At 45.2% G+C, this 12,240-nt stretch overlaps 1 protein-coding gene across 6 annotated transcripts in view; it reads left to right on the top strand.

Annotated features, from left to right (window-relative positions):
* Positions 1-468: 468 nt before the first annotated feature.
* The window catches only part of DLG5 (discs large MAGUK scaffold protein 5), a 111,453-nt gene continuing 99,681 nt past the window's right edge, over positions 469-12,240 (top strand). For 3 of the 6 annotated variants that reach the window (XM_054832310.1, XM_054832309.1, XM_054832308.1), the window contains exon 1: positions 470-1,501. In XM_054832310.1, coding sequence (XP_054688285.1) covers positions 1,198-1,501 — 304 coding nt within the window. In that variant the 5' untranslated portion in view covers positions 470-1,197. Of the gene's footprint in view, positions 1,502-12,240 lie in introns of all 6 variants that reach the window. The other 3 variants (XM_054832311.1, XM_054832313.1, XM_054832312.1) reach the window with 3 other exon arrangements.

Raw genomic sequence — 12,240 nt, 5'->3', positions numbered from 1 at the left:
CGTCTGTCCGTGCGTGCGTGCGTGCCTGCCTCCAGGAGAGGGCAGTGGCAGGCCCCGCGGCGCCCCGCTCCCCGCGCCGACACGGCCGCCCGCCGGGCCCGGCCTGCCCTGTTCTGGGCCGCCAGCCCCCGTCCCCGGCGCCCCTTCGTGCCCCGCCCGGCGCCCGCCGCAGCGGAGCCTTTGTATCACCGCCGAGACGCCCGGGGCCGGTCACCCCCTCCCGCCCCGGCGGAGCCCCGCTTCCCCGGAGGGAGGAGCGGAGGAAACCTTCCGCAGGCCGCCCCGCACCGGAGCGGGGGGGGGGGAACAACACACGACGACGACAGACGACACACGACGGGGGGGTGGGCCCGGTCCCCTCACCGGCCCGCCCCGCCCGGGTGCCGGCGCCCCGCCTCCGCGCCCCATAGAGACCGGCGGGGAGCCCCTGACTGACGGCCGGGAGGCGGGTGGCGGCCGGGGCAGGGCCGTACCGGGAGAGAGGCTGCTGCTGCCGCCGCGGCGCGTCGGCGGGAGGCGAGGAGCGGGCGGGCGGGCAGGCAATGCGCTGCCGCAGCTCCGTCTCGGCGCAGGCGGCAGCCTTGTGCAACCAATATGGCTGCGTGCGCCCGCGAATGAAAGGAGGCGCTTGGAGCTGAAGCCGTCTCCCCCCACCCCCTCCTCGCCCCGCGGCCGTGTGGCCTGTAGCGAGCGGAGGAGAGAAGTTGTCTGGGCTGCCCCCCGGGGGGGTGGGGGGTGCCCGGGAGGCGGCGGCCGTCCTTCCCGCGGCTCTTACTCCCGGCTGTCCCCTTCCCGGGGGCAGGGGAGAAGAGGAGAAGTTGTTTCGCCGCCCGGGGGCGCGGAAAGGAGGCGAGGGGGGCGCCAGCCGGAGGAGGAAGAGGAGCAGCAGCTCCTGACGGCGGCTCGCCCCCGTCTGCCTAAGGGGGAGCGCGGCGGCGGCTCCCGGCCCGAAGGAGGAGGAAGAGGCAAAGCCACCCTCGGCCCAGGTCCTGCCCGAGCTCCGCGCCTCTTCACCGGGACGAAGTTTCGCCGGGGGCCGCTGCGGGGGCGCCGGCTGCCAGAGGAGGGCGGCCAGCGGCGCCCCCCCTCGGCCCGCGCCTCCCCGGGGGCGGCGGTGGCGGAGCGGCGGGGCCGGGGGGTGGCGGCGGTGCGCGGCCCCGGCGGGCGAAGTTTGGCCGGCGGCGGCCTGTCGCGGCCATGGAGCCGAAGCACAAGGAGCTGCTCGCCCAGTGCCGCCAGAGCCTGGCGCAGGCCATGACCGAGGTGGACAAGGTGGTGGAGCTGCTGGAGGCCGCCGGCGCCCTGGGCCCCCGCGACCTGCGCGACCTGGAGGCGGCGGGCGGCGGGAAGGCCGAGCTGCTCATCGCCCTGCTGCTGGCCAAGGAGCGGGACCACTTCCAGGACCTGCGGGTGGCCCTGGAGAAGACGCAGCCCCACCTGCTCTCCATCCTCTACCTGAACGGCGTGGCGGGGCCGCCGGCGGCGGCGGAGGAGACGGCCGGTGAGCGGGGCCGGGGGGCGCGGGGCCCGGGGGAGGAGGAGGAGGGTAGCGGCTGCCCCCGCCCACGCCTGCCGGGGCAGGGGAGCGGCTGGGCAGCGCGGGCCCCTCGGGGCTCGCCCTCCTGAAGGTGGGAAGGGAGCGGGGCGGCTGCGAGCGGGGGTTCCCCTTTCCCGCGTGGGGCAAACTCTCCCGTGATTGCACATGAGCTCTCTGTTCGTGTTTCGTGCTCCCGACCCTTTTCCTTTCTCTTCTGGCGGGCGCGCCGGTAGCGGTCCCCGGGAGGTGCCGCGGATGCTGCGCGGTGCCTTTAGGTGAAGCCACCCTAGCCTGGTTCTGGCCGCTGCCTCCACCCCCTGAAGCCCGGTGCCGGTTGGGGGCTAGGGAAAGCCGTACCCGAAGGGGTTTTCCTCCCCGGAGCTCCTCTGGGGCCGCCGATGGTGTTCAACAGCCGCTTCTTGACCGGGCAGAACTGTGAAACCCCCCTGCGGCCGGTCGGCTGGAATAGGCTGGCTGGCAGGGCTCCAGCAGATGTGCGTTTGAATAAACATTGTAACTCTTTTTCTCCGGGCAAGCATATGTTTGTTTAAGGCTATATTATTGTAACTCTTCTTTGGTGGTTACAATAGGAAAACAATTGATTTAACTGCAAATCCAGACGAGAAGAATTTGAGCGTAAACCTTCTTAAGTAAGTTGGGCTTTGACCCACAGGTCTTCATCTATTCTCCCCGCCAAGAAGCCATAGTCTACTTTTGTGTGGACAATACCAATCTTTAAAATAATTTAAAAAAAATAAAAATCGGTGACAATACACAAACCCTTGCAAGTGCAGCAGTGTTTCTATGTGAGAAATACTTTAATTGAAGTAAATGGTAATTCTGTATTGTAGATTACTGATACAGAATTTGTAGTTGTCCAAGTGATGTGTAGATATTCTCTTCCAGCGTGTGTCCAAGTTGACTGATTCAGAAATGTGGGGTTTCTTTTTGCTTTTGTTACCAGATTTGGGAATTGCAGGGTGACTACCTGTTTATGTAAGGAACTGCGTTGGAAGGGCTTCCTGGCTCTTAGAAACTACACCTTTTCTTTAAGAAAATAAAACCCTTTCAGAGCTGCTGCCGTCTGGAAAATAGTGCTTGTATGTGCAGTTCCACTGTGTACTCTGCCCTTATTTGAGTTATGCTATTGATGCTAGGAGTTTGGTAAACACAAAAAAATGTGCGTGGGTCTTATGTTTTCTTTTATATCAGTTTATTATAGTGTATGGCCTTTTGTAATGAATATATGGCAGGACCTCACAGGATGGGGAAAAATGGACTGAACAATAGACCTCAACACTTCTAACGTTATGTGGCCTGACATCAATAGGAGATGAGGGCACTCACTGCCTTTCAGAAAGGGACCCATGATGTTTTTGTATGATTAGATTAATGCTCGGTCTTGTCTTGTTGAGAAGATGCATTAATGGCACTGAGCTACTAACGTTCCCCAACCTTAAAAACAAAGGTGTGAAACATGAATGGCAGGAAAAAACGAAGTAGATGTGGATATAGTAATAGTCTTTATTTTTAAAATACAAGTTAGAATTGCAAAATGTCTCGCAACACTGAGTTCTCAAGGGAAAAGTAGTTTGATTGGCAAAATGAACTATATCCTGCTTGACTGAGTGCATTCATGAGGCTAATCTGAGTTATCATCTGTGTGGGGAAGGATGTTCCCCTGACATCATGGATTTTAAAATTTTATTGCTTTCATTTATTAGTGGTAATGAAGAGCTAACTTTGAGAGTTATGTTTTTGTTTCCCTTGTGATAAACAGGTTTACAAATTAGTATGCAGGAGATTGCTAACAGTGAGCTTAAGAATAAACCACCATGCACATGGGAAGGTAAAGGACCTTAGCCTTCAAACACCGTTGTACGTATTCTGACTTTACTCCCGTGAGGAAGTCTCATGGTAACCAGTCACGAGGCTGCTTGTGTTCCCCGCTGAATGCCTCTGAAAAATCCTGGTCTATGTGTGAGGTTGTCCTGGGTGTGTTATGCGAAGAGTTAATATTTGAGGGTAACTGCGGTAGAAAGGTTCTTGTTGGAACCTGTATTCAGGTGTAGCTGGGTTTTACTCTAATATCTGCCTGTAGGAAGTCTGACCACCCATCTGCTCTTCTCGTGCCGTTTGGGAGTTTTACTCCTTTTCACTGGGGATGTTGAAGGCTTATGAGTCAAGTCGCTTTTTGTTCTTTGGCTGTAGTAGCAAACACAGTAGCAAGGGCAGCTGTTGCAATCTGTATTTAAAATACTTAAGCGAAACATTCCTCAGTGTATATTATATAAAATGTCTCTATTGTTAAAGGCAAAAAAAAATATCTTCAGCATCCCTTTAATTGAACCTATCCAGCTGAATTAATTTTTAAAATTATTTTTTAATATTAAAAAATGACAGTTTACAGAGGTACGCTTAATTTTAGTCTTGTTTGGAAGAGGCGGCTAATATAAAGTACATGAGTGCTTGTTGGAGATTAAAATTATTTGCAACCAATAACTTCTTGTAGTAGTGTTTGCTAATTTCTTTTTCGAGTGTTCTGTTGTTGCGAGGGAAATGGTGCAAAAAAATCAGCAATGTAATTTTGTTCAAAGTTGCAGAATTCGACGTACAGTCTGCTCATTACACTAGCATAAGTGAGTCTCCTTCCGCTTTAATATACGTGATGTGCCATTACTTTGTGGTTTACTTTGTGTTTTCTTCATTCTCATTTTAAATATTACCTCCTATTGGACTTTAAAGGTGATATGGAAGCTCAGGGTGTTATTTATACCAACAGTTCTTGTGGCTGGCTGCACAATGTAGAGCTGACACTTGTGTAAGTATTTATCTACACAACACAGAGGGAAGCAAACAGCTGGTCTGACTGCTACAAGGAGAGAACTGGGGTCCTAGTAACTGTCGAAGGACTTCCAGCGTAGATTCCTCTGTCTTTACGTTACAAGGACCTCTCTTTTCTCTGTAGAACTTCCCCCAGTTCAGTTCCCATTTAAATATATTTATCTTCTATAGTAGCTTCTAATTGCTTGTTTTAAACCTAAAACTGTATAGTGCTTTGTGGATCACAGTTTCTCCAATAAAATGTATGTTTTTAAGCTTGTTTTCTTATTTGAGAATAGTGTGCCTAACAGCGTTAGTAAACAGAGTGCAAAACCAACTACCTTCTGTCAAAGCAGAAGCTAAACAAAGTGGGATTTGCTCTGTTTCACTCTGTCATGTTTAGAGACACTAGTCCTTCCTTGAGTAAGACCTCTGATTACTACATTACGCTTTTGCGTGAATGTTTCTGTGAGAAATTGGCTCTGTCCATGTGAAAGTGATTGTTTGGCTGTTTTTAAATCTCCCAGTACTTTGCACAGGGACTAATTCTTTAAGCACTGTGCCAAGTGCTTTTTTTTTATTTTGGGTTGAACGGGTGGATTATTATTAAATACTTGATTTGGCAAATTACCTCCACCATGCATATGAGAGATCCTGTGTCCTAATAGAATAACGTATCCCTTCTAATGTGGAAATAAATTACTTTTGAGCATTCAGTTATCTCTTAGATATCTTGCTAACCAGATTATGTTTCATTCTTATAGTTCATATAATGTGAATTTTGTGACATAAAATGTGTCCAAGACAAGAATACAGTGGAAGATACTTCATTGTGACAAGTAGTATTAAACATGTATTTTCTTTTAAATGTAGTTAAAGGGCTAAACCGGAAATCTAATGAGACTATGTAGGCTTTAGACTGCTTCAGATAATGCAGAGTTTTGTCCTTAGTTTTTGAGATATTAAAAAAGTGGGGAAAAAGGTGGATTTGGTTGTCAAACTTGGAATTTGCTTTTGAGATGAACTTGTGGGGCTACAAAGGTGCTCCTACCACTTTATCCTCAAGCTGAGTAGATTGCTAAACTTAAAAAGCTTCGCTGCTGGTTTCATAACTATTAAACTTTTAGGTTCCTAGTTTCCTTTTATATTAGCAGTGCTTTTCTATACCCATATGGCTGCAATCAGTGAGTGTGTGTCTGTAAGCTTAACCATAATATAATGGCTTTTTTTAATGTAAGGACTTAGCACCATTTTGGATTTTAAAAGCAGAGTGTGTTAGGCTTCAGGGGTGTTTTATTTAACAGTTTCAAGATCTGAATTTAAGTTCTAAAACTTCAAAATTTAAAATTCCAAACTGCTTGCACTTTTAAAAAGGTCTTTAAGGGGGGCAAGAAGGAAGATGACTGTAGATTGACTTTGAAAGTTTTCCTTCTGTTATTTAATAAGACATTTTTCTAACTGCATTTCGTCAGAGATCAAGTGTTAATTTCCAGTCCAAAAAGTAACTGTGGGCATTTATAGGAGTGGGAAAAAGTTAGAATTCAATCTTTTATAGCATTTAGAGGGATTATATCAACTTCCTCCCTCTGCTTTATAAAAAGGGAGCTGTGTCAGACAATATCTGATTTGAAGTTGCAAAGTTTACTTTTAAATATTGCAAAGTCTTTCAGCATATTTAAAAATAAACACAGAAGGCAAGCTCTATATGTATGAATTTAGGAGATGGAGAGCTGGGACCTGTTCCTCTTGCCGGCAGCACCGAGGAGACCCGCAAGAAATGCAGTAGCTCCAGGATCGTCCCTGAAGGAGGTGGGAGTATGGCTGCTTGGGGCTGGTGCTGGGGCCTCTGCGTGGTGCCCCCTCTTCCCTGTCCCCCACAAAATGTTTACTGGTGACTGGCAAGAGGAACTTGTGAGCAGGAGTGAGAACTTGAGCTCGTGAGGAGCTGAGAGACTGTATGGAGGAAGGGTGTGAGATGTGGAGGTGGGATGTGCTGTCCTGTAGGAGCAAGTGAGAAGAAAGGGGGGGTCAGGAGGCTGTGGGGGGAGGTAGGGGAAGAAGACAATAGAAGTGCTCAGAGGTGAGAAATAATACTGGAAGTGTGCATTCATTGGGAAAGGAGAGAGAGGAGAATGAGGAGAAATTGCAAAAGCATAATTTACTGGTTCAGGGACTGAACTGACAGTTCTGCAATTAACTACAATTTACACTCCCTTCCGTCGCTGAAAATTGAAGAGTGGGAGAAGTAGAGCAGTATGTCTGGGTTTTTTCCAGACCTGTTATTAGCTCCCAGGGTAGCTTCGCAAGCCTTCTTACAGGATTTCTTAAATGGTGCAGATGAAAAGGCAGGCAGCATTCAAAAGTCACGCTAGGAGAAGTACAGGTCTTCAGCAGCGCTGAGCAGTAATTAAACTTGATAAAACACCCACTGCTAGATTTGTAGTACCTGTGTCTTCTGATGATCTCAGATTCGTGGTATCTCTTGGAACTGCTAGGCTAAAAAAATGCAGGAAGTTTCTGGCAAGTGTCTGGAGGGGTATTCCTAATGAAATGTCTGATAGTAATTGAATGGAAGAAGGCTCTCAATCCCAAAGAAGGAAATGTGTATTTTAGTAGTTCACAGATCCCAAGGGTGGTAGTTCTCAATTAAATTTTTGCTGTGCTTAGGGAGGGGGTGGAAAGCAAGCTGGCCACAGTAAACTCATGGGGACGTGGTTGTCATCAGTACAAAATAAATAATAATTTTTGTGGTATCAGTGCATACAGCTATGGAGCTGCTTTGGACATACTCAGGACTTGGTTCTTACAAAACTACAGAAAAGAGGGGGGGACATAGATTTTTGGATGGTTCTTTCAGCTCATTACTTCTATGAGTATCCTGAAATAGAAGGAGAAATTGCACTCTCAGACATGATCAGTAAGAAAAGCCAGCAACTTCATGTAACGAGCTCCTTATTTATTTGTTAAAGCTAAAGATTGCCCGTCTCGGAGGTTTCAGATCTTTAGCTTGATTCAACTACCATTCTCCGTCTCATTGTTGTCTTGTAGCTTTAACCAGTGTTGGTTGCGGTGAGTTTTTAGGACCTTTGGTCTAGATAGTGAAGACCACAGCCACCACATGGGTAGTGACTGTGGGCTTTCCAGTTTTGCTAGTAGCTTGCAATTTGAGCTAAGTATTCTTTTTTTTTTTTCCTTTTTCCTTTGCTGCTTGCTTTTACCACTTTCTGTGGATTTTTTTCCCCTCTTTGTTTCTTCCTAGCTTTCCTTGCTCCTGTTAATTCTCTTTATCTTTATCACTTTAGTTCTAATTGTTATTTCAATTATTTTATAGCATTACAGTTCCATATTCAAAACCCTGGTCATTAGGTAGATACCAGTAGGTCTTGATAAATTCTTTCTACTTCTCACTTTTTTCTAACAATTATTGCGTTGTAAAATTTCAAGAACAGGGGTTTCATCTTTCAGAGCTGTTCAGTCCCCAGCACGTTTAGGTTGTTACAGTGTGAGGCAATTAGTTCCTGTTTGGGTTTTTTTTTAATATAAACAATCTTAAAATGCTGTACATATAATAAAGTGAAAAACATTTCCTTATGTGAAGTTTTCATAGTATTGACTGAGATGGCAAAACATTTTAATGCATGTAACCTTGTATGAAAAGAGCTGTAGTAATGAAGTTGAGGCATCTAGGCTTCTGTGACTTTCCAAATTATATTGAGTAGTCAATGCTGAAACATTATTTGTGACCTTCAAGATGCAAATCATTGGCTGCTTTATTGTGAATGGTGATAATTTAGAACTGAATCATTCTGATGTAGGAGCTGGAAATGTTGCAACCGGCTGAGCTTTGGCTTGAGGTTAACCAATACTTTTCTAATGAAAGCATAAAAGAAGGGTGCTGTCCCCCGAAGTGGTGGTGGTAGTGCATCTTGAATATTGGAGCCTGGCTCTTCCAAAAAGGGCCATATTTTGGAGTTCTCAGTGTTACTCTGGTATATTAATTCTTGTAAATGCGAGATAGAATTACTAAAATGTTGAAGGAGGTCCATAGTACTATAGCTTAGAAACCAGTTCAAAATGCCTAGTGTACAATATTTGCTGTATAATTGGTATATTTGTATGCTTGCCGTAGGTGGTGGTGCACTGGCAGGTGTGTTGATGGTGACAGGTGGTAATACCAGTGTCCCTTGCTGTTGTAGTTAACAAATAAGGTTAAATTTGGCAACTCCTGTTGTAAGCTGTTGTGCAAGAGGTGTCTGATCTCCACAGGGCACCCTTTGCAGGCTTGAGAAGCTGGTGGTAGCAGGTAGGGTACCTAGAATTGATGAATCTTGAAGAAGCTGATGGAAGCACTTGGCTACTTGGGGTGAACACTTAAGGATATTTTTCTCAACAATGTATGATTACTGGGCAATACAGAATATCTTACTAGAATTGGAAGGCCCTTCTTAGCCAAACTGATGTCAGAGGAAGTAAAGAGCAGGCCATTTTATATGTCTAACCCCCACCACCTTCTTCCTCACAACTTCTAAAGCCTCCAATTTCACAATTCCTGGGTTGAGTTGCTCAGCAGTCAGCTTGTTCACAGAATTAAGTAGTTTGTTCTGGAGAGCTGCTTGTTTGTATTTTAGAAAAATCTTAGTGGTTTTTTATTTTTGAGTTGGCTGCTAAATGAATTGAATTTTACCTAGGCCATTTTGCCCTGAATCTGAAGCTTTCCAGGCATACAACTGGCCTGTAGCTGGAGAAAGAAAGCAAGAATGTAAAACCAGTAAGCGTTTCAGCTGGAGAGTTGGGGGGATTGGGTAAAGAGGGGCAGTCTAAAGGTTGGTTTTTGGCAGCCTTTTTACATAATTGACAACTTATTGTGTATTTAGATGATAAACCAAGAAATTCTCCTCCTCCCAACCCCTCAAAGACAATGTTCTTTAAACTTATTTCTAAGTTAGCTTTCCTAAAAATCCAGTAGGGAGCATTCACTCTTACAATCATTAATATGCCTTGTGATGACTTTCTTGCCTCTTGTACCCCCTCTCCTTTCACCTTGGCTTTTTATTCTACCCGAACATAATTGCTGATTCATGAACGTGCTTATTATTCATGTACTTACCTTCCAGCATGTGAGTAATCCCCATTTATATGCATCAGGTTAGGTGTGTACAAGCGTTGGCAGGATCCAGGCCTTGCATACTAAGGTCTTTGAATCAGACAATGTCTTCAGTAAAGTACTGCTTGTCGCTTGGGCCTCAGAAAATGGGGCTGATGGCTGTTTGCTTCTCAGTACTTTGTGTAGGAAAACAGAGGTGTAGTATAGGCTCATGTGTTTCCCTGAGGAATGATATAAAATGTAGTTGGAATTCTGGACTTGTTGCACGTGAGCTATGTCCTGTTGATGTTGGTGCACCCAAATCCTTGCTTTTCAAGGATGTTCTTTCTTTCCGAGACAGGCTGGCAGGTGTGTGTTTGCATGGTTTTCTTTGGAAGCATCAGAACTTTTGGAGTGGGGGAATAAAGCTAGCGTGGTAAACATCCGTATCAAAATTACCAAGTACAACTGCTAAATTGCTACATAGATGTTCATGTGTTATTTTAATAAGCATAAAATTATATTTATCTCCTTTATTGTTTCTGGGTTTTGTTTGTATTTGTTATCCTTGTGGATAGCTTTCTCCTGTTGCGTGTATTTGTGGAAATATAACTCTAGAAAGAGAGACTTTTGAGGCTCAGGTAACCACGTCGTCTTGCTCTTTTGGAGCACTTAAATGATTTCAGGTCATCTTCCTTGCTTATGATCTTGCAGAAAGAGGAGTTGATTGATTTGTTGGGAGCTCTTCAGCTACAGGTCGACAGGAGACTGACAGATGTGGGTTTAGTGACTTCTTTCAGGAAAGCTTCTTGTTATACAGTTTTAAAGTTCTCTTACACACTTCATGCATGATCTTGTGAGCATTTGCAATGATTTTTGAGGTCTACTGTGCATTTAGATCATGAAGATCTGTTTTTCAAGTGGTGTGCAAGTGAGTGTGCGTTTAATGGAAGTGAAATCAAGCTATCTAAAGGTTTTCTCTGAGACTATATGCATCACCACAATGAAAATATTCAGGTATTAACTTCACTTTTTAATCTTTAAAATAATCATGAATGTCCAATCTGTTTTTTTCCCTTCTGAATGCTTTTATGAGAAAGCGCAATGTTATTTGAGAGCTCGCTTAACCTTTAATTGAAGATGGGTGTGTTGTATTTTTAACAGATTTGCTCTCTTAGTTTGTTAAAGGCCATTTGGCTTAAGTAGGTGTGGTTAAAAATAATATAAAAAGCTTAAGTCTTAAACAAAACCAAGAAACCTCAAACAAAAAAACCCAAACAAGTCTTAGAGATTTTCCCTTGTAATTGATCAACTGGCTTGTTGCTGTCAGCTGCTCCATCATGTAGTTCTTGAGTTGGGCTGGACTCTGAGCTATGTAGGAACAACCTGAATTTTAGAAATAATACAATCACAAAAAGCAATAGTAAACCCCCTCAAAATCTCAAGAGATATGCTCAAAAGGGAGTTCACTCTCGGTTATATTGCTTTCACCTTAAAGCGTTGGGGTTTCTTTCCCCTTTTAACAGAAAGGAGTATTAAAAATGCAACTTTCTTGTTCGGCCTCTTTCCCGCTTTCTGCCACCATGGTCCTTGGGATGCTCAGACTGCCTGTTTGTTTCCTCTTTATTAAGATATGCTGCAGCAGCTTTCCTTTGATGCTCTGCCAGTGTGCAGGCAGCCTTTGCCTTTTTTGCTGGAGGAATGTAAGTTTCCAAGCCTTCTAGTTGCCATTAGGAAAGGACACTTTCTGTAAGATGCATTGACTACTTCTTTAGGTTAAGGGTCTGATTAATCTGCCTTAATGGGTTAAAAAAACCCCAACCCTGTTGAGTAACATGAGGCTGACTTAGGTATAGACTGCAGACACGAACTTTGAGATATTTAGTGAGTTATTTTTCTAAATTGATGGCCTTGAAAATGTGTAGGCCAGCACTTTAAGGTACACTACACTATCTCATAATTCAAATATATTCGTCTGTTATCCTTTCTTGTTTTTCTGGCATCTTTGCAGTAGTCGGGAGTATTTTGTGAGCCGCGTTGCTGCAAGTGGCAGAGCAATGTTTTGACTGAGCAGGAGAACGTTCCTTGATAACGCTGAGAAGCAGTTTAGGATACTGAGGTCAGAGTTGCTTTTTGCCTCAGGTTTTTAGGACTTTTTAGGATATCAAAAATATTTGTATTAATATGAAAATCAGTAAATACATGAAGGAAATCTTCATCTGGCAAGGCTGGTGACAGTCCTGTTCGGTACAAGGTTGTTCGGCTGAAACCTGTGTAATGTGTGCTGGACTAGAAGAAAACACAATGTGTAAATATTAAGCTGTTTTTCTATCTCTGGCTGAGTTGATCTTCAGTGATCTGCTATGCATACATGACTTGCATAAAACTTCATTTGCCAGGGTGTATCCCATTATATTGTCTAGAATGTCAAATCTCTAATTTTAGAGCCAGCTATAGCAAATTCATTAAGTCCTGCAAAAAGCCAGGTGGTTAGTATGGCTTTGGTACCGAACTTTTACTCTTCTGGGGCCCCTGATTTCCTCCTTTCCAGTGATAACCAGAAGGTAAGGGCAGGCTGGTGAAACTCTAAGGGTTGCAGCGTGGCCATTACCTGGCTACGGTGATGAGCAGTTTACTGCGGGTACTGAGCTATATGGTGTGCTCCCGTGTAAGGAATTTCAGGGTGCTACACTGTGTGTTGCTCAGCATCTCTGGAAAGTTAAGTTCTTTTAAAATTCTTCTGCATCTCTGCATTGCCACAATGCGGTGTCGAGTTTATTAGTTTTGCTCTGAATCT

The sequence above is a fragment of the Grus americana genome, chromosome 7 (genome assembly GCF_028858705.1).
Source record: "Grus americana isolate bGruAme1 chromosome 7, bGruAme1.mat, whole genome shotgun sequence".
NCBI classification, from domain to species: domain Eukaryota; kingdom Metazoa; phylum Chordata; class Aves; order Gruiformes; family Gruidae; genus Grus; species Grus americana.
This window is presented reverse-complemented; position numbering and strand designations above follow the sequence as displayed.